Source organism: Juglans microcarpa x Juglans regia, chromosome 3S (assembly GCF_004785595.1).
Source record: "Juglans microcarpa x Juglans regia isolate MS1-56 chromosome 3S, Jm3101_v1.0, whole genome shotgun sequence".
Classification (NCBI taxonomy): domain Eukaryota; kingdom Viridiplantae; phylum Streptophyta; class Magnoliopsida; order Fagales; family Juglandaceae; genus Juglans; species Juglans microcarpa x Juglans regia.
This window is the reverse complement of record NC_054599.1, coordinates 24,383,740-24,406,464: the sequence shown is the minus strand read 5'-3', so window position 1 is coordinate 24,406,464 and position 22,725 is coordinate 24,383,740. Positions and strand designations below refer to the sequence as shown.

Sequence of the window (22,725 nt, the reverse complement as noted above, 5' to 3'; positions counted from 1 at the left end):
GGGATTGGCCAATGAAATGATCTTAGACTATAATTACTGTTCATTTTTTTGAGTCCATTATAATGAGTTATTGTACAACCTAGCTAAACATTGGCCAAAATTTGGCTTTGTTGAGTCCACTGCGTACTAGTACTAGTGCTCGAGCACTAACAGTGAACTCAACAAAGTTATATTTTAGTCAAAGTTGAACTTGATTGCATAAAAATTCACTGTAATGGACTCAACAAAATTATAGTAGTTTTAACTTTGATCGTTTTCACTAGCCAAATCTGTTGAGTTTAAGTTGCTAACCAAATATTATTTTAACATAAAAAATTCCATTCCCTGTGTGCTATTCGTTTCGCATGAACTCACAATTCCAAAAAAACATATTCGTCTTAAAAGCACGAAGCGCCCAAATCCCAAACTCAACCACAGAAGGCGACCAGTCTCCATCAGTCATCATTTCAATGATGTGGCATCATCTTACTGGAGTGCTTCAAGTTCTAGTTTTGCAATATTATAATTAGTTAATACCAATTTTTTCTTTTAAAATCTAGTATCAATGTTTGAAAATTAATGTGTACTTTTTTAATAACGAATAAATATTCAAATTACAAATAGCATTAAAATAAATGAAAATGTTAAAATCAATATTTTAATAGAATAATGATAAATTTGGAGAGTTTGTTATTGAAAAGTGACTAATTAAATTTATAAAAGTGAATTCTCTAACCAAATTTTGACCAAATTTTGTTGAGTCCACTACTAATGCTCTTACCAATATTGTATTTATATTAGGCTCATGTGTTCAAAATGAAGTTAGTGATATATGTTGACTTCTAGTTCAACTACAACGTTCTTCATTCGTAGTAGCAAATAGGAGAAATGTTATAAAGAATCCTTAAATCACATACATACACTTGATTAATGTGTAATTTATCATTTTTGTCTTTCTATTTAAACACATGTATTCAAGCATTAAGATAGAATATCAAAAATGAAAAATTACATATTGATTAAGTGAATGTGTGTAGTGTAAGACTTTTATATAGAATTTTTCTAAAAGAAATATATATGTTTAATATATTTACAAATTAGATTAAAAAAAGAAAACGCGAAGCTATGTCGTATTTCATTAGAAACTATGTGTGTTTCCTATATGCTACGTTTTAGGAAATAGAGTCAGCCGCATGTCGATCTCAACGGTTCGAAAATCAATTCTCCTCCCACTCATTAGGTGGCCTCAGTTGATTGTTCTTCTCTTTTCTCTAACCCCAATCTCGCACGCGACCTATAGATAGAAGCAGGAGCTATTTGGCATAGTCATCTTCCCCAATGGTCGCAATCTTAGCTCGCAAATCTCTTCTGGCTCTTCGCGCTCAACATCTCGTAAGTACTATATTTCCCTAACCATTTCCGTTTTCCTTTTGCACTTTGTTTGGTAGAGAAGAAAATATCATAAATCAATACAAACTCGAAGTTATGAATTTCATTTTGCCCATTAATTAGCTTCCGTTGACGCAAAGCCTCCGACTACCGAGAATACTTCGATTTATTTTATTTTATATCATCAACAGTTTCTCTATCGAATTTGGAGTATAGTACAGTCAGTTGGCCCGAACTAGTCAGTTTTTTCATTTTTTATCATTAAGAATGACATGAAGCTCAAAGCCCGAAGCATGGGTTATAATATTATGAAAATAATGAAATTTCCGAATAAGATAGAAGCTAAAATATACTTATCCAAAAAAGAAAAAAGAAAGGTAGAAGCTAAAGTCTTATAAGTTTCATAGTTTTGCAAAAATTTCATCATGGATAGTATGCTAGATCCCTGTCGACAAATGTTAATGACCTAAATCCTAATCTTTTGTTGTAAGGAGATGGATATCGATAGACATTTATGAAAGGATATTGCAGTGCAACACTTCAACAGATGTATCACGAGTCCAGTGGTGCATTAAGCATGATAGTATATATTGTAGTGGTAGGCCAAAAATTGTGTAAATTGAGACAATGATAAGAAGATCAGAGCAAGGAAAGTTTGTAGAGGTTTAAGGTAAAATGTTATGTGTGACAGTATGGATTCAAATATCTGTTACTTTGTCCCCAAATTCTGTAAAAACATGTTTCGAGCTCTCGATTTAAGCTTTAAGATAACTGTTAGGTTTCATAAAAAAATGCATTAGGTTCATTTTGACTTAACTCAGGAAGGAATCATTTTGCTTACTTCGTATGAGCTACCTCCCATGTTACTTTCCCCCTAAGCAATTTAGGCTGCAACAGGCTTTGAAAATATTATCAATATTATTTTGTTTACATTATTATTATCAATGCTCTAATCATTTTTCACCATCAAGTCAATGTGTTATTTCAATGACTTAATTTCGATCTAAGTGTTCTTGTGACCGTCAGTTTGTGTTGGATGTCACACGGTCTAATGCATTTTTCTCTAATATTCCATTGGTAGGCTGCTCCTGGACAAGCATTGCTGGGTTCACACAACTATGGGCAGCGGTTTGGTGCTCACCTATATAGCACCAAAAAAGGTTTGCTTTGCTCTTCTGGTCATATCCATGCTTTATATATTAATTAAGATACTTTGAAGAGAAAATCCCGGAGAATTGTGTTAGGGATGAATTCAATGTTAGATCTGTAAGTTATATGATATGCGTAACCTTGTATGATTCATATTGTAGGCTTAAAACAATGATAGTGATTTATGGTTGTGTAGTTGTTAGCCTCTTCATCATGACCGGCCGAGATAGTGGAGAGGATTTTTTCTTTTGGTTGTGAATTTTAAAAGAACTTTGCCAATAGGGGGGATTTAGTATTTTTTTTTTTGTTGGACTTAATAACCTATCATAAAGCCTTTTCAAAAATCACCTTGGACAACCTTATCATTTTTTATTTTCTCACTACCTTGTTTGAGCTATTGTTGTACTGCATAAACTATATTATTTGATATATGGTTTATATATGCTTCCACCTACAACAGATGATAAAGAAAGAGAACAATTTGCATAGGAGATTTCGAAAGATTGGAGTTCTGGTATGTACAACACGTATTGTGGATGTTTGTGTTTTTTTATTTATTTAACTCATGTTTCTACAATGTGTAATATATAGTTATTGATGCTTTCGAGTGATTGCAGATTTTGAGCGAAGCATAAACACATTGTTTCTCACTGAAATAGTTCAGGGACTGATGCTAACACTCAAATACTTCTTTGATAAAAAAAAGGTAATGTAAGTGTCTTTCTACACCAACCTATAAAAAAAAATGTCTTTCTACACCAGTTGTCCAACTTGGATTGCATAAAGCTGTGATATAAATTTTCAAATTTTATTTTGCAGATCAATTATCCATTTGAGAAGGGCCCTTTGATCCCACGATTTCGTGGTGAACATGCCCACAGACAATACCCAACTAGAGAGGAACGTTGCATTGCATGCAAACTCTGCGAAGTAGTATGAGTTGATTATTTTTCTAGTGATTAATCTAGTTCAATTGACACATTTTTTTGAACCAAAACTTGGAGAAGTAGGGCATGAGGATTGTAGTATTTTATCTCCATCACCTGTAGACACACACACACACAGTCTTTTGGGCCCTTGCTGAATTAGCCTGACAATATATAAGTATGGACTCATGGGTTGGCCATGGGCAGTACTGGCCTAATCGTCCTAGAAGTGCCTAGAGACTGGACCCTATGGTTGAATTTAAAGATTCTTATTTGATATTTGGAAACTTGCATTGATTTCCGGCCAGTTTGTCATATGTGCCCCATTTAAAGTTTCTGACTTAAGTATGCTGTACATATTAATTTGCACACAAACTCTGAGTGTGTTGTTCCATTAGATTTGAAAACCTTAGAAGTTGGAGAAGTGGATATGATTATCCATTATTGATTAACGGTATCTTTATTCTGCCATGCTTATTTTATTACTGACTACATCCGAAAACTTGTTAAAACCATTACAATATGGTAAGGAATCCCTAAATCTGAGATCTGTATTTGCCTGATACATGGAGTTAGTACAATGATCCAAATAAGAATACAAGAAACTTGATTTAGCCCAAGTTGAAATCATCTCGTAGGAATAAATAATATTAGTGAATCGAATTTGTTGTAACAATTCTTTGGATGTGTGCAATACATTCTCTTGCTGAGCATTCAACCAATTTATTCTGGGTTTATTGCAAATGGGTGGGATTAACAAATATTTAAAAATGAATGTTCATTCAATGGCGAGTTTATGTTAAAGTTCATCTCAATATACATTCCTAGTGTAATTGATGTGGCTTGGTAGCGGCATGTCTTTTAATCCCATACGGCAATTGTTGTTTATTAGATATGTCCTGTACAATTAATCACTATTGAAGTGGAGGAGCGAGAAGATGGTAGCTGTAGAACTACTAGGTGAATGATCTTGCTAGCTCTCACCCCATTATCCTTCTCTGTCTCTCTCTATCTCTCATATTTGTAGTTTTCCAGGTATGACATTAACATGACAAAGTGCATCTATTGTGGATTTTGCCAAGAGGCATGCCCTGTTGATGCCATTGTTGAAGGCCCAATTTTGAGTTTGCAACAGAAACTCACAAGGTTAGTATGCATGCTTTTTGCAGAACCATAGGTCGATAATCCAATAACAGACTGATCTGATTATTATATTTCTCCATTGTTGCAGGAACTTCTCTATGACAAAGAGAAGCTGCTTGAGAATGAGGACGTTGGGAAATCGAGATCGCAGAGAACCTCAAATCTGAAAGTCTTTATCGTTGAATGTTCAATCCAATTTTTCTCCCTTGTTGAGAATTGCATTTTTTCCACTTTTTGCCAATGTGGAAAGAATAAATAGATCTGTGTACGGGTCTTGAATGTATCCTTGGTTTGCAAGTTTTATTTTTTGTTAAATACATCCAGATACGATTGATAAATTATTAAAATGTCTGGGATACCGTTTTGTTTTGCAGAATATTGACATTTGAGAAATATCTCTGGACTTGGTGGCATCTATTGTGGATTTTGCCAAGAGGCATGCCCTGTTGATGCCATTGTTGAAGGGCCCAATTTTGAGTTTGCAACAGAAACTCACAAGGTTAGTATGCATGCTTTTTGCAGAACCATAGGTCGATAATCCAATAACAGACTGATCTGATTATTATATTTCTCCATTGTTGCAGGAACTTCTCTATGACAAAGAGAAGCTGCTTGAGAATGAGGACCGTTGGGAAATCAAGATCGCAGAGAACCTCAAATCTGAAAGTCTTTATTGTTGAATGTTCAATCCAATTTTTCTCCATTGTTTAGAATTGCATTTTTTCCACTTTTTGCCAATGTGAAAAGAATAAATAGATCTGTGTACGGGTCTTGAATGTATCCATGGTTTGCAAGCTTTATTTTTTGTTAAATACATCCTGATGCGATTGTTAAATTATTAAAATGTTTGGGATACCGTTTCGTTTTGCAGAATATTGACATTTGAGAAATATCTCTGGACTTGGTGGTATCTATCTACGATTTGTTCGTGGTGGTTGTTGTTGAAGAATGAAGCTATCATGCACCTCCCTTTCTTTTTTGTTGAAAAAGGCTACGACTAATGTTAGACATAGTTTTAAGATATACAAGTCGTGTGTACTATTTTTGAAAAAAAATAGAATTTACTATTAAAAAAATAATTTTTTTGTATATTATATATTTATCTACTTTTTTCAAAAAGAGTATAGAGCTTGTATACCCTAACACTACAAATATAATTTCTTTTTTCTTTCACATATGATTATTTACTTTATATAAAATTATCATAATTCATTACTTTTATATTAAAATAATGTCTGATTTTTTTCCCTTTTGGTCTACCCGCTTTCTTAATAATTTTTTTGATATATTCGAGGTATATGTAGAAATTCTATTGCTTAAACCTCCTTTCAGCCAAGTATGAAATTTGTTTATTAGTTTTTTTTAGGAATAAATTTATTCATTAGACGCTGTTAGGATACAAACGCATTGTACCATTTGAGTCAATTTACATTTTTGAAAACAAGATACTATCATTTTTATGTGATTTCTAATAACTGAAGAATTATTTCTCTTCAACTGTTGAAACTTGGAAAAGAGGGGGAGGATTAGCATATTGTAAAATTAAATGTGGCCGGGTCCCCCCCTCCCCCATTTTGGCTTGAGACAATCCATGTTTGACCAAAAATCTTTTGTTTGGGCCATTTTCTAGTCCAATTCCAAATCTTGGGTGGCTTTTCTTTCCTTTCCATGCTATGTACAAACAAAAAGAGAGAGTAAAAGAAAAAAGGGTCTGGAGAGCTAATTCAAGGTTATCAGCCTCCAGAAAAATAACAAATAACTGCAACTTCACTATTCCCTTTTCATTACTTTCAAAAATATTTAAAGACAATTACTAACTAATTTACATTAATTACGACTACTGGCCAAACTGATAAAAGACCATTAAAATTAAACAAGGACATCTTTAGAATCCACGACTTTTAAACTAAACAGAATAAGGACTCAGTCATAAGACCATTACACCAAGGACACGATTAATAACATAAAACTGACAATTAATACCAAACTGACTCATCAATAGAACAAGGGATGAACTGGACAATCAACTTGGCCAATTGGGCTCGGCCCATAACATTCCATTCCCCTTACATGACCTTGCCCACAAGGTCAAGGAATTCTTGAGCCAATTTGTGATAGCCCCTCCACGAAGCATCTTCGACAACAAGCCCCCTCCATTTGATCAAGACTTTTACTCCAGCTTGATGACGTTGTTTCACCATGTGATGGTCCAAGATTAATTCCAACTCTGGTTTATAAGCTCTATCAACCGTGGTTGGTGGTAACGATGATGATGAACGTTGTTGCTACCCAATTTCTTCTTTAAGCAGGAGGATACATGAAAAATGGAATGAACCCTTGATTTGGACGAAAGATTTAATCAATTCGCAACAGTATCAATCCTCTCTAGAATTTTGTAAGGGCCATAGAAATGAAGATATAGTTTTAGATTACGCCGAGTGACCACAGTCTGTTGTCGATAGAGTTGCAACCTTAGGTAAACAAGATCTCCAATTTCAAATTCATGTTCTGTTTACCTTAAATTTGCAAAACTTTTCATGCGTGCTTGTGCAAACTGTAAATTCTGTTGAAGTAGTCGATTGATTTCCTCCCTTGTGCACAAAGTCTCGTCTACAAATTGAACTTGCATTGTACATTAAAAATAAAGGAGCAACCTTGGGGGGGGGGGGCATAGAGAGATTCAAAATGAGTTGGTTTAGTGGAAGAGTGAAGGTTGGTATTGTACCACCACTCTGCCAAGAAAAGTCATTTTGCCTAATTACGAGGGTTGTCTGTAATAAAACTCTTAAGATATTGTTCAACACATTTGTTGACAATTTTAGTTTGGCCGTCCGATTATGGATGATAAGCTGAATTGAACTGTAACAACATCCCTTACATCTTGAACAATTCCTTCCAAAAAATGCTAGTGAATATAGGATCCCTATCGGTAACTATGGAGGATGACATACGATGGAGCTTGAAAATATTATCCATAAAAATGCGGGCAATTTTAGAAGTTATGTATGGGTAAGTGAGGCATATAAAATGGTCATACTTCGTAAGAAGATTAACTACCACCATAATAACACTGCAACCTTAGGACATAGGTAAGTCTTCAATAAAATCCATAGAAATATCATGTCATGCCTTTGTTTGAATAGGGAGGGGCTGCAAACGGCCTGAAGTGAAGATGTTTTCACTTTTATTTCTCTGATAGTTGTCACTTTCATTGATAAAATTTCTGATATCCTTGTGCAGTCCCTTATAATACATTAGCTGAATAAGCTGCTCCTTTAAGGGAGTATTAGCACCAACATAAATTCGTCCCTTATAGAAGATAATGTCATCCTTCTTAGTATATTTGCTAGGATTAACTTGGCCTTTGTCAAACTGCTCAGTAGTGTAATCAACTCGGGTGAGGTGGTATAGTCATCTTTCAAATGTTCCAACCATGTAGCCACTGATGTGGTTAAAGCAAAAATTTTCCCTTCATTTTGCCTTGATAAAGCATCCGCCACATAGTTCTCATTTCCTTTTTTTTTATAATGAACTTCAAAATCATATCCTAGCAATTTAGTTAACATCATTGCTATGTTGGGGTGCCAATACGCTAATCCAACAAATATTTGAGACTTTCTTAGTCAGTTTACACAATAAACTTCTACCTTAGAACATAGGGTTGCCACTTCTTGATAGCAAGAACCAAAGTCATTAACTCCTTCTCATAAGTAGATACATGTAATGCCCTTCCCCTTAAAGCTTGACTCATGAATGTAATGGCTCTTCAAAGTTGTAGCAACACAGTCTCAATTCCACAAACTAGCGTGTCACACCGAATGATAAAAGGCTTAATAAAATTTGGGAGTGCTAAAACTTGTGGGGAAGAGACAGCCTATTGGAGGGCCTGGAAGGCTTTTGTTGCTGAGGTAGACCAAATGAGAGAATTTTTTTCTAAGTAAGGCAATGAGAGGGGCTGCAATTAGGCCATAATTCTTAATGAATTTACGTTAATAATCCATTGGGCCAAGAAATCCTCGTAGGGACTTGATGTTTCTAGGTAAAGGCCCAATGGAGCATAGATTCAATCTTGAAGGGGTTGGCTTTAACACCATCTTTAGAGATTAAATGCCATAGGTAATTAATTTCATAACATCTAAAATTGCATTTTAAAAATTTAGCAAATAATTGGTGTTGTTGGAGTGTTTCCATAACTAATTTAAGATGATGTACATGTTCTTCCATAGTTTTGATATAGAGAAGAATGTCATAAAAAAAAAAACAAGAGAAATTTTCGTAAAAATTGTCGAAAAATTTCATTCATCAAATTTTGAAAGGTTGCTGGAGCATTTGTAAGGCCTAATGACATTACTAAAAATTCAAAATGACCATCATGGGTATGAAAAACTGTTTTTGGGATATCATTAAGACAAACTTTGATTTGGTAATAACCCAACCTTAGATCTAATTTGGACAAAATAGTAGCCTTATTGAGTTCATCCAATAATTTTTCCACTACACGAATAGGGAATTTGGCCTTTATAGTTTCTTTATTAAGAGCTTTATAATCCACACATAAATGCGAACTCTCATCTTGCTTACGAACCAAAAGAATGGGGGAAGAAAATGGACTTCGGCTATGATGGATAATTTTTTAGCTAAGCATTTCTTGGACAATTTCTTCTATTTCTATTTCTATTTTTTGGAAGTAAGGGTACCTATATGGACGAACATACACTGGTTTGGATCCTTTTTGGAGCTCAATGTGATGATCTTGATTTCTTTTAAGAGGTGAATTAGTAGGAGTGTTAAAAACAGAACGAAATTGATCTAATAAAGCTTGTATTTGAGGATGAGAATTAATAGGAGAATTTAGAGAATCTGTACCTTCAATGAGTTGTATAATCAATCCCTTTTTGTCAGATTTAGTAGCCTTCCCAAATTTCTTACACTCCATTAGTGTCAATACAGTAGGTGCTAGGCCTTGAAGAGTGATGTTGCTGCCCTTGAATGAGAATGCCATGGAAAGCTGAGAAGAATCCCACAATATTGGCCCAAAGTTTTACCACTGTACACCTAAAACCACATCGCACCCACTTAAAGTTAGTACATAAAAATCAGCATGAAAATTGATACCTTGCATTTGGAATTGAACTTGCTTATTGATCCCATCACTTTGTAGAGCTTCTCCATTTGCCACCTTAACAGATAATCCCAATGTGTGAATAACAGGTAATCGAGCCTTGGATATAATTGAATGATCTACAAAGTTGTGGGCACTTTCGGTATCCAAAAGAATGACCACTCCAACACCGTGAATTTAGCCCAATAAACGCATAGTTCTTGGGCTTGGTGAGCCTATGATGCATGGACAGAGATTCCAGTTCCATCACATGTGTTTCGTCCTTAACTGCCTTGAACTGGACACACCCTCCTCAATTACCACAGGAGTTGATTGAATATCTTTCTCATCACCCGAATCTTCACACTCCATGATAAATAACTTAGTTGCATGACACTTGTGCTCGAAGCCCACTTGTTATCGCAATTGTAGCACAATCCTTTGTCGCGTTGTTCCTTCATTTGAGTGGATGAAAGTTTCTATACCGGTACAACAACTTTTGGCTCAGTTGCTGGAAGTGCCAATGATGTCTTAGAAGGATTGGGACCCAACCTTGCAACTCTCCTCAGAGCAGCTACATTCTCCTCCTGCATTTTTTCCATGCCAAATGCACATAAAAGTATCTGGGGATGCAACATCCAAACCATATAACGAACGTCATCCCATAGTCCTCTAAGAAAACAACTGAGCTTGTAAGGCTCTGCCAAACCACGAAGTTGGTTTGGGAGAATCTCGAATTGACATTTATAAGCCTCCACAGTGGTAGTTTGTTGCAACTTTGTCAATGCTTCCATGGAATCAACATGAACAGCTGGGCCAAAATGTACAAGCAAGGCTTTCACGAAATTTTCTCTGCTAGTAATTCCACCCGAAGTCTCCAAATCCCAAAACCATGTCAACATCTATCCTTCCACGCGAAATGAAGCCAACAAAATACAATGGTAAAGACTAGTTTGATGAAAGCAGAAAAATTGATCGGCACAATAAAGCCATCCATTTGGGTCTTCCCCATCAAATATGGAAAAATCCAAACGAAGTGACCTTGATTTTATGCTACCAATTTCTTAAAAAATGGGGTTGTTTGTTGTGCTGTGAGAATCTTGTGGTGATTCCTCCTGTCTATTTCCAACTTGACGAACCAACATATCTACATTATTAGCTACCACTTGCAACTGGTGTGCCAGGCTATCAACCATCTATTGTAAGGATTTTTTTTTTTTTTTTTTTTTTTATACCTTTTGTGTTTGCTTGACTGAATTCAACTATTCTGACACATGGGAATACAATATACTAGTGTTACCTTCTGCCATGGAATTGACCGGCTCTGGATACAACCGTTAAGTGTGATTATGGTGGGAAAGATATGGAATTGATTGATTGGTGGTAATCAGCCTCCAAAATATTACCTCCAAAAAATAACAAATAACTGCAACTTTACTGTCCCTTTTCATTACTTTCAGAAATATTTAAAGGCAATTGCCAACCAATTTGCAATAATCTCAGCTACTGACCAGATTTATAACAGGCCACTAAAATATACTAACCCAGCGAAAGAACAAGGGATGGACTGGACAATCAACTGGGCCAACTGGGCTCAGCCCATAACACTCTCCCTCCTTCAGTCATATACCCAGTCTTGTTTTTCTCAAACCCAAGACGCCCAGCCCGCATACCCATTCCTAAAGCCCGATTTTCTCGTCCCAACCTTCCCTGCGCGCCCCCCTCCCCCCTTCTCCCGATCTCCTTTTCTCTGCAGCGAAACCGCCGGCCTCACGCCCCCCCAAGTTGTTGCTGCGCTGCCGCCGTGCTCCTCCACGCCATCCGATCCAGTGGCCCAACCGGCAAGTCTATCGGCCTTACTCTCTCTCCGTTCCACTCTCTACATCTCTCCTCTGCCCCAATCTCTCCCTCTCTGCACTTGTAAGCCGCGCCACCCACTACGCCGCCTGTAAGTCTTTTTTTTTCTCCCTCTCGGTTCTTCTCCCTATCTCTCTATCTCTCTATCTCTCTATCTGCTCCGTCTCAGCGCCTTTCTCATCGTGATTCCGTGCTGTCACCTCCGTAGCCGTCTCTTCCACACCGCCGCGGAGCCCTTGCACCAAATCTTCGCCTTAAACCCGTACGCCACTCACTCTCTGCTTCAATCGGTGATTCCGCGCCGCCACACCGAGTCCTTGTTTGAATTCAGTCCACTCCATTTTCATTCATTTTATTGGTGTCGTTAGATGATTGTTACCATGCTGGGTTTTGTGCGATTCATTTTCTGGGACTCTTTTGTTACGCCATTGTCAGTAAGCTGGAGCTAGATCTGGTGTTGGAGATTAATTCATAGCGTCTAGCGGCCCCCATTTTCTTTTTTTTTTTTTTTGGGGGGGGGGGGGGGTTCTCAAGGGGGTTCGTGCTGACTTCTGATTCACAGGTGTAGCTATCTAGTTCAACAACATAATAGCTAAAAAAGGATAATATAAAATAGATATGAAGTGTGAGAGAGAGGACAAGAAAACAACAGGAAGTTGGATGACATTGTAAGATCATTAAGCTTGGAGAAGATTTGAATGCAAATCACCACTTGGGTATATAAGTAGAATGATGATTGGTTTGTATGGAGCACCCAACTTTTCTTGTTTTCCAACGCTCCTGTTTTCATTGTTCAATTGTTGCGATTTTTGTGTTGTTATATGCGCATTTTTGTTTCAGGTTTTGTGCTTCATCGTATTTTGGAATCAAGAAGATGAATTTTGCAGCATCTTTATGCAGAAGATTGAATCTTAGGGAGCTGGTTACAAATGCTCCCGTTTACAGCAGTGCTAGTGGTACGATTTTATACTACTTTGGTGGGCAGGCTACTTAATTTCGTGAATGTGTTGAGTGTGTCTATTCTAATGAATTCACTGTTTCTGCTGAATTTAGAGGTTTCTGTGGATGGATTGAGTTTGATGTTTAGGCGGTGGGCTACCAAGAAGACCGCAGGATCCTCAAAGAATGGAAGGGACTCAAAACCTAAGAACCTCGGGGTGAAGAAATTTGGTGGAGAGGTAACTGACTCTTGCATGAAATAGAGTTGTGTTGCTTTATATAAAGTTATGACAGAGAGAAACAATAACGATAATAAGAACAATAACAAAAATGAAAAGATAATTGGTGGTAACTATAATGGCCTTATGAAATCAGTATTTTTATATACTTATGGTCGGATTCTTTTGTTAATTTTCAGAGAGTAATACCTGGAAATATCATTGTACGACAGCGTGGCACCCGTTTCCATCCAGGAAACTATGTTGGAATGGGGAGGGATCATACTCTTTACGCTTTGAAACAAGGCCTGGTGAAGTTTGAGCGAAATAAGCTAACTGGAAGAAAATGGGTACATGTCGAGCCCAAGGAGGGTCACGTGCTTCATCCTGTGTACAACACAGAAGCCGTGGCTCCAAGGCTACAGACAACTGCCTAAATCTCATTGTCCACATCATGTGCTGAGACGTGTTCTGTCCTTGCTCTAATTATGTCTTTTGGTGCAATTTAGAGCAGCATATGTATTTGATTTAGAATCTCAAACACTTGAATGAATAATGAAAGACTGCTTTAGAATGTAATGCGTATGCTCAGTAAATTTCATGGTCTGGGAGGCTGTGTGGCTGAGTTTCATGATGTTTTTCCTCTGTTTGCCCCATGTAAACTCCATATGCTGTATGCCGTTTATGTTTAGACTAGGTGTCTTCCGGTTAAAGCTTGTGAAGATAAATGTCTATCGAATTGCGTTCGGAGCTCTTTGCATGTGCTTTGGACAATGTATATTTCAGAAAAGGGGAAAGATAGGTAGTAGTCTTTGACATGTTATCCGAAGATTTATGAAGTGCTGAGAATAGAATTGGTTGTCTGTAATTCTAAATTTGGACTCAACTACTGGTGGCCTAATCGGACTAAACCCGACCTCCTTAAGCACTGGGCATGTGCATCTTCAAAATTTGAATAAATATAGCTTGAACGATCGCATTGGAGTAGTCAAACAATAAAGACTTCAAATATGAGCTACAGTATTTGAGAGTGTTTCTTCTAATTAATGTACTATTCATCTTCAAAAGTAATATTTTATTCTAAAAAATCAGATCCAACTACTTTGATATTTTATTCTAAAAATCAGACCCAACTAATAGTTGAGAAATAATAATTTAAATAAAATTAAATTATTAATTAACATATAGTTAGTGTAGTTACAAAATATGAAAAAAATAATAATATTATATTATTTGACTAATCCAATGTGGAGTAATGACTTGAATGGTTTTAGATTTATGAAAAATATGTACTTTTAGCTAAAATTTAAAAATGATTTTAATGAAACCAATGCTAATGCTAAACTAGGAGAAATAGAAGAGGAAAAAATAAATGTATAAAGAGAAGACGATGAGTAAAAATGAAGGACACTACTACACACATCGAGGGTGTAGGACGATAAAAATCACCGACAAGGTCATTGGAATTTTTTTTTTTTTTATGTATTTTTTTAATCCCTTTAAATATTTAAAAAAAAATTGTAATATTATTAAAAAATACGTAATTAATCATTAAGTGAAAAAGAAAAAACAGACAATCGAGACCCATTTCGGGAGACAAGGCATTTGCCAACGGTCGGTGATTGATCTCATTTGTGTAATCTAAATTCTTCTAAAACCTCGTACCTTAATAATAGAAAAATCGATAATTCTTCGAGATGCCAACAGACAGGTCCCATGGTCTAGTGGTTAGGACATTGGACTCTGAATCCAGTAACCCGAGTTCAAATCTCGGTGGGACCTTTTGTTCAGAAGCGTCTTTTTATTAAATAAACTAAAACAAAAGAGATAACAAAAAGAAGGGATGAAATCTCAGACTCTTTAGGAAGAAAAAATACCGATCGAATTAAAACATTGGTCGAGACCTCTCTTGAAAATGGAGGAAAAAACCGTGAAGTACAGTTAAAAAGAACGGGTTTTAACTTTGGATGGGAGGTTCACGGGAGAGAGGTTCCTGGTAAAGCAAGAAATTGCGTGTAGAGGTTATAGAAATCAATCTGAAGTTGAAGAAGAACTGATTAGTGCTCGACATTCTAATCAAGCCATTGCCAGATTCGTCAATCCTCCAGGATGTAAAAGCGCATTCAATAATCAATAACTTCCCTTAAAATTAAAGACTAGAAATTAGTATAATCTTTCTTCTGTCCTCTCCACATTCTGAACACAGGCAAGAATCTGATTGGAGTGAAGCAGCCATTGCAATCCTACATTACATTCCACAAAAATGACCCAGACACCAGAACCACCCCCCCAACCAAAAAAAGAAATTCAATTACTGCTGCAACTTGTAGTCTGTTCTTACCAACAACGAGCCCTCAAACAATTATGCACCACCTATGTTCTAGTTTTCCTTCAGAGAGTTTAGATGTCCTGCAAACACACCGACTATAAGATGGGCTTGAAATCCCAATAGCTCAACAACAAGAAGGGCGTGCCGCATGCAGGGTATCAGCAAACCAGTAAATGGGAAGCCTGCTGTATTATTGACAAAGAATCAAGAACATCCGTCCTCTGTGCTAGTCATGATCTGGTCTTTCTAGTACTTCGGATGGTTCAGGAAATATCTCCTTGGAATGCCTTCTGCGGGAGGATGAACGTTCACCCCCACCATTTGGGCCACTTTGGCCACTTCCTTGTGAACCCGTCGACTGTTTCAAGCTACTTGTTCCTTCTGCTCTATAAGCGGAGGCAGCTGGAATAACTGTAACATCGGATGAGCTGTGGCGCCAGCTACCAAACAGAGCAGCATTCCAAGACCCTCTTGAAGAAGCAGTTCTAAGCTTTTCAGAAGTGGAATTTTCTTCCCTGACAACCTTTAAAGGATTTTCCAAAGCCTTGAGGATGTATCTCATTAAGGGCCGTCTTGAAGGCTTTGGATTGAGGCAAGACCTGGCAACAATAGCCATGGCCCAAACTTCCTCTAATAGATCCTCGTCTACAATCAGAGATGGATCCACAATTTTCGTCACAAGTTCCTTGTCGTATATACTGATGTATGGCAATGTATTTTCAAGCCATTCCTTAACTTGAGAATCACTAGAGGCGCTGACACCGAGTCTGCCGGTTACTAACTCGAGTAACACCTTGCCAAAGCAGTGAACATCATAGGAACATATTGCTGTCAATGGACCTGGGAATTTAAGAAAAAGGAATTTCAGCATTCGACTGCAGGGAAATTTTAAATTAAAGAAAACCCACCAGCTAATGTATGTAATTATAAGCTTTAGCCTAATTTATTTTTTGGCCATTGTAGGAGAGGCAAACTATAACATTCTTCAGAAATAAACAAGCTAAGAAATTATCCACTGCTAGAAAATATATAAAAGAAAAAATGCAGCATCTTGGATCAATTATATTTCACAATCTCTTGATTTGATGTAAAAACTCCAACAGACTCGATCAAACAAAGACAAGGATGGACTACCCAACCTCTCAAAATCTTGATCATGATACCAGTTTTCCCTCTTTACTCAACCAAAGCCCATTGAAAAAACTCATCTATAGGGGACTCCCAAGTCCTTGAACCTAATGTCACGTCAGAGTATGTTTCCAGATGAAATGACCAGGACTAATAAACTTTGAATAACCACATGCATGGACTGAATTCCTTAAATATAACAAAGATCATCTTCAACATAAGGAATAGGAATTATGCTATCCAAGGAATAGGCTGAATTATATGAACAGTACAAGCTTTTTTTTAAGAGGACAGGACCCAAATTTTATTGATGCCCTCACTTGTGGTGGAGGAATACCGTGAAAACAATCAAACACCTTAGGGTTGCAAAGGAACCAAAACCAAAGTGTAAAATGAAACAAAACCAGAAACCATAAACTAAGGCCATTAAACAATAAACTATACATAGTTATAGAACAGTACAAGCCGTTAAACAGCCATGAACTTGATAAAAGGCTATACAAAGTTGAGATATAAGCAAATGGTTATTTATACTCAAAACAGATAAAAACAAATAAGTCATCCAGGCAGCAAAACCAATTTGGAAAACAAATATGTAGTTACAATTAAAAATGTCTTACCAGAAGCACCTTGTTCAGATGATCTGCACATGATAAAGAGAAAAATATTATGACAATGTCATACAGGCATCATAAATACATAAAGTTTCAAAAAAGTTAAGACAATAATGGGGTATGATTTGGTACACCATGAGCATGAAAAACAGCATTAATCCTCGGAAAAGGAAAAAAAAAAAACTAACTATAACAACAGGCACTAGATAACTTGTTTGGTGAATATTGTCAACTTCAAAAGTATCACAATAATGTCTACTCTTGCTCCAGGTTTTCCAGCACCAATTAGTTATACCATGTCTAATATCAACACCTGCATTTAGGATGCTATAGCAAAATATAACATTTTATTTTTCATTAGTAAGCATGGTCAACGCTTTCCTGCAGTAAACATTGTAGACACACCATCTCAAACATTAATCCCTCATCAAGTTAATAGGAGAAAAAGAAGGCTTAAGAGGCATATCATAAATGCATTTTAAAGGCAAAAGAAAATACCAAATTCAGATCAAAGGGTTTTTTAATGTAATTTACCTGTGCACCAGGTAGGTCTTAGACCCTTGATCTCATTCTCCACCTCGTTCATGCGAGGGGAGGAGGTGTGGCATTTAAGCACATCCAGGTTTTTTCATTCATGAATACTCAGAATTTTGAAAATGTATCAACTCTTAACGTATGGAACTATCAGTGGAATACTTACTGTGGCAACCGTAGCATTCTGGTAATTCTGTTTTGATGAGTATCCCCTTCTTGAGTGCAGACCTCCCTCAGGCTCCCTAAGCGCACCTCAAATTTATCATCAAGAAGTATACTGCTTGCTTGAACATCTCTTTAACAACCAAAAGAAAGCCACATTAGTACTTGCATCAATAGGCGAAAATTGTCCTACTAGTAATCTGTGTTAGGGATACATTCATTTATAAGCATGCCACCAGATAGTCACTGACCATCAACAAAATACGAAGGCTATTAAATTTACTTGAGATATTCTGATCATACGGCATATATAAGAGAAGACAGAAGGCAAAGACTGAAACACAACAAGAGTCTTGAAATACCTGTGTACAAGTGGTGGAGTACATTCATGATGCAGATAACATAGACCCTCCGCAGCTCCTATTGCAATTTTCAGCCTTGTTATCCAATCTAACGACAGTAAACCATCATCATCTGAATTGTTGTTCCGGTATAAGGAGTTTGACAAGTCTCCATTCGGCATGAACTTGTAAACCAGGAACTTCTCGTGCTCATTCTCTAGGCAATGTCCCAAGAAGGGAACCAATCTTGTATGTGAAGTTTTACTAAAGAAATCCAATTCCAAAAGATATGCTTCCATTTTAATTGTACGCAGATCAATCCTTTTGATGACCACATCGATTCCATTCTCCAAAACACCATGAAAGAGATCCCTGAATGGCCATGTTTGATGAGGTTTGTTTTGCTAAAGTCACCTGTGGCTTGAAGAAGTTGCTGATATGTAAATGTGTCTCCTAGACTCGAAAAGTTAATCACTAATCCAGGAGGTGGTTCACTGCCCTTGGGGGAACAGGCCCCACACCAAACCCTCTTTGATTTGTGGCACCCCTCTTACGGGTGCATACTAGCAACAGCATGAACAATATGACCAAAAGCACAAAACCAAGTCCCCCAAAAACTGCGGCCAATATGATTGTCGTTCTATTGCTCTTCCTCGAATTTCCTGCATCAGAAGGTTGTGCCGAGTTTGGAAGTCCAAAATTATCGAAATTCAGACCCCTCTCTACATAGAACGATGAGCACTCTGCTAAAGTCCTTTGACTTGACACATTTTGGAGGCAATTGCTGTCAAGAGATGCGTTACTTCTTGCATGGTCCGGAACGCTGCCTTTAAAGTAATTTCCAGACAGATCAATGGAACTGAATCTTTTCAGGGATGGCGTAAGACCACCATAGAACATATTCTGAGAAAAATTGAGTACAGCAGAAATGGCACTCCTGTTCGAGCTATTGGGTAGCATGCCAGTGAAATTGTTGCCCGAGACATCCAGTAAACGCAATTCAGGCATTGACCACAGCACATCGGGGAGAGACCCAGTAAAACCATTGTGTCTCAGAACTATGGCTTGCAACTGCGTCAAAGTAGCAAACAAATCAACCGGAAGCGACCCACCAAGAAAATTTTCCCCAATTATCATATTTTGCAAATTCCTCAACCCTCTCAAATCCTCAGGCACCGACCCGGACAAAGTATTGAAGCTGAGATCAAGGTCAACCAAGTTTTGAAGGTCCCCGAATTGAGCAGGTATCGAAGATGATAAAGTATTGCCCGAAAGATTCAAATACTGAAGCATCACTAGGGTCCCAATGCCCGAGGGAATCGACCCGGTAAAGTTATTCGAAGACAGGTCAAGAAAAGAAAGATTTCCGAGCGATGCAATTGATGCGGGAATGGATCCATTAAGAGAATTCCCAGAAAGACCAAGAATTGAAAGGCGCAGCAGTCGACCCAAACTAACAGGGATTTGCCCAGTGAGGTTATTCTTAGAGAGGTAGAGGCTAATTAAGTTGGTCAAATTTCCAAGACTCGAAGGGATAGTACCATTAACAGAACAAGACCGAAGATCAAGCACTTGGATGGCCGCCATTCGAAACCCGAACCAATCGGGGATCGCCCCGGGGAGCAAGAAATTCGAAGCATTAAAGGAAGACAAGAGCGTCAAATTGGCCAAGGAATTAACAGCGAACTGTGGATTTTGCCTGCCAACTCTGGTTCTTTGAAACCCAGAAATGTTCAAGCCAATGACTCTACCATTCAGGCATCTCACACCACGCCAGCTTGAGCAAGGTTCGGCCTTTCGAGGCCAGTCCCTGCTTCTTAACCCTAAAGACGATCTGAGGTCGAGCAGAGCAGCTCGCTCAGTGTGTGAACTCAGTGGCTCTGACTGTTCTAACGTGGATTCGAACAGCAACAATAACAAGAACCCAAAAGATACTATGCTTCGCCGACCCACCATAGTTCATGAACATTGACCCAAAGATCCAAGCATGGCCATCTCTCTCACTCTTAATGTGGACTTTTGTAATGAATGTTCAACAAGTGTACCTATCTTTGAATGTAAGAATCACAATCAAAGATATCCAATACACCGAAAATGCATTTTTAATCTTTCTCCCCACCCTCTCTCTCTTTCTTAAAAAGGAGAAAAAACAAAACCACTTACCTCAAACTTCGGTTCTTGAAACACTGTTTGTGAATGTTGACAAATCTGTATATAAATTTTCTTTTGATATTCTTTTCTCATCTTTTTCCTTCTCTTTCTGCTTTGTGTCCTTTCTCTGTATCTCTTTCTCTCTCCCTCTACCTACTCTGTGAGTTATTCAGTTTCTTCGGTTGACAAAAGGGTGAGAGGGTGACGCAGGAAAAAAAAAAAAAACCAAAGCAGACAGAGAGAGAGAGAGGTTAAAAAATTGGAAATTAAAATAAGAACAATAATTTAGAGAGAGAGAGACAGAGTGGCATCAAAGTAAATCCGGGTTTGGTCAAGATTCAGGAACAGCTTTGGACTATCACACTCCCTCCGCCCTAAATCTAGAACAAAGCTTATTCCGCTGCTTCCCCCAAAAAAGGAAGTAAAAGAGAAAATAAGGCCAAGTCTGAGCTGCAAAATTAAACTGATACGACGGGTGGGTGGCAGGGACTGACTGGAGTGGAGGCTCCGTTCGGTGAACGGACCGGGGGGGGGGGGGGGGGCGTCGAGTGTCAGACACCGAACCAGGTCCGTCACCGGGTGTGTGCCAGCAGGGGGTTCGACCTTGACCTCCGTTAATCCAACCCGGCGCAGCTAAGCCCAATCCAAAGCTACTGCAAATTTTGGAGGGACGGGGAAGTGAGGAAGAAAACTGTTGATCATTTGCTCAATCTCTCTCTCTCAATTGGCTTAAGAAACCTGCGAAAGAAAGAGGCCCCTGTTTAAAGTTTGGCTGGAAAGTAATGGAAGAAAGATGTGTCATTTTCACATATACTTTTCTTTCAGATCCTCGTGGATGGGATTATCTCACACGACAATTGGTGTTAGCTTACTCCGTAAGGGCATTGGCATTCGACTGTCTCATTTTTAAAATTTAATATATTTGTGTTTAAAATCACTATTAGATATGATTGGTTTGATAAGTGACACGAAATATAAAATTTTTATCTCATTTCTAAATCTTTAATTTTGAGATATAGTACATTTAAATTTATCTTTAAATTTAAAACTATTCACACTTTATAACTATTATTTTATTTATTTAAATTATTATTTTTTAATTTTGAGCCACAATATATATAAATTAAGAAACAATAATTTAAGTATCAAATTAAATTATTAATTAACATATAATTAGTGTAATTTTAAAATATAAAAAAAATAAATTAAAAATAATTTTATTAAAAAAATAATATTATATTATTATTTTAATTAATACAATGGTTAATCTAATGTTGGATTATGGTTAGAGAGATTTTAGATTTATAAAAAATATATATTTTTCATCAAATTTTATAGATAAATTTGATAAAACCAATATCAATGCTCTAAGAGCATTGGAAGTAAAAAATTTTGAATAAAAATTAAGGTTTTGGCTAAATTCAAAATTATTGAAGAGGTTAATTTATATTAGACTATCAATTCAAATAATAATATAATATTAGATATTTTAATAATAATTTTTTTATTTTGTAAATAAATTCTATATATTAATTGATAATTTAAATTTTACTTAAAATTATTATTTCTCAATTTTTTTTCTTACCCTTGGGTACTCCCAGCCTTTAAGTTTTCTTTTTTCTTTTTTATTTATTATCTACTTTTTAAAAAAAAAAAAGTTTTCATTTTTTATATTTTCATGGTAGTTGACTGTTAAATCAATTTTTTTTTTCTTATCCTTAGATACATGATGTACTAGCAACGTATCCAAACAAAAAGATTATATTTTATAACAAAATAGCGACAAAATAATTTCACTTTCTATTATGATTCCATAAAATATTAATAAATAAGTTAATATTGATGATTGAAATGAAGAGAGGATACTTGTCTCATGAACTAGGTTTTTAATACATTTATTAAATATTTAATATTGTTAAAAAAATTTACATGAACAATTTAAATTATTTGATAAATATTATAATTACAAAGAGATATCATAAAAAAATTTACAAACTGACATGATTTTATATAATATATTATATCTATTTTATAATAAAAATAATTTTATAATCTAACGTAACTTATCAAGATATATCAATTTATAAGTTACTTTTATGAAATCGCTAAAATATTGATCAATTTATTTTAGATTGTCTTTTTATATCTCCATTTTTTTCAAAAGTTTGAAATTTCAACAAAAAAAACTTTCCAAAAGTGAGACATTAATGGCGATGACAATATCAATGTTGTTGACTGTAGCAATCCATTATGATGGACTTATATAGCTTGGCCATGGCAAAAGCTTGACTGTTTTTTTTTTCTTTTCTTTTCTTTTTCTACCAAGAAGTCCAGCTTGATTTATTGAGGTCTATCAAAAAAGCAGCGTACAATCATAATAATCGATTACAATTAGCAGTGTTTCCGGATCTGAATTTATGAGGATAACATTTATGTCCATCAACTGCATTGAAATTGAGTGGTGTGAAGACTTGTGAGCGCGCGAGAGGCTGGCTTCCCAATTGAGCTCGTTTTTGCAATATATCTTAATTGAACATTATTCTTAAGTGCACTGAATCAATTACAGGTCCCTTAAATAACTTTTTTTTTTTTTTTTCCTTATATCAATTCACCATGAAGAAAGGCATGGCTACATCAAGGGATGCCACGTTGTAATTTTAGGTCCATGTTAATTTATTATAGGCTACATTTAGATGTTGAAATGATCTCAGATGATTTGAATTGATATTTAAATAGTAATATTTTATAGATTCATGTATTTGAAT

At 36.3% G+C, this 22,725-nt stretch overlaps 2 protein-coding genes, 1 non-coding gene and 1 pseudogene across 5 annotated transcripts; 3 read left to right on the top strand and 1 right to left on the bottom strand.

Annotated features, from left to right (window-relative positions):
- Positions 1–1,314: 1,314 nt before the first annotated feature.
- LOC121258820 lies at positions 1,315–5,266 on the top strand (annotated as a pseudogene).
- A 6,126-nt stretch (positions 5,267–11,392) lies between these two features.
- LOC121258398 (50S ribosomal protein L27-like) lies at positions 11,393–13,455 on the top strand. 3 transcript variants are annotated; one of them, XM_041159912.1, is made up of 5 exons: positions 11,393–11,635; positions 11,753–11,806; positions 12,385–12,500; positions 12,598–12,722; positions 12,902–13,138. In XM_041159912.1, the coding sequence occupies exons 3-5, from the start codon at positions 12,419–12,421 to the stop codon at positions 13,136–13,138; spliced, it is 444 nt and encodes a 147-aa protein (XP_041015846.1). In that variant the 5' UTR covers positions 11,393–11,635; positions 11,753–11,806; positions 12,385–12,418. The 3 variants fall into 3 exon arrangements, with proteins under 3 accessions (XP_041015846.1, XP_041015844.1, XP_041015845.1); XM_041159910.1 differs by lacking the exon at positions 11,753–11,806 and having other exon boundaries at positions 11,406–11,635; positions 12,902–13,455; XM_041159911.1 differs by lacking the exons at positions 11,393–11,635; positions 11,753–11,806 and adding an exon at positions 11,821–12,260 and having other exon boundaries at positions 12,902–13,455.
- A 956-nt stretch (positions 13,456–14,411) lies between these two features.
- On the top strand, positions 14,412–14,483 carry TRNAQ-CUG. The gene has a single exon. It is a non-coding gene; the product is annotated as a tRNA-Gln (tRNA).
- Positions 14,484–14,889: 406 nt separating this feature from the next.
- On the bottom strand, positions 14,890–20,799 carry LOC121258317 (probable LRR receptor-like serine/threonine-protein kinase At2g16250). Its single transcript, XM_041159793.1, is given in 6 exon segments — positions 14,890–15,870; positions 16,779–16,801; positions 17,473–17,601; positions 17,831–18,182; positions 18,185–18,308; positions 18,311–20,799. Coding segments are annotated over 6 exon segments (2,697 nt in total). The 5' UTR covers positions 19,766–20,799; the 3' UTR covers positions 14,890–15,256.
- Positions 20,800–22,725: the final 1,926 nt, after the last annotated feature.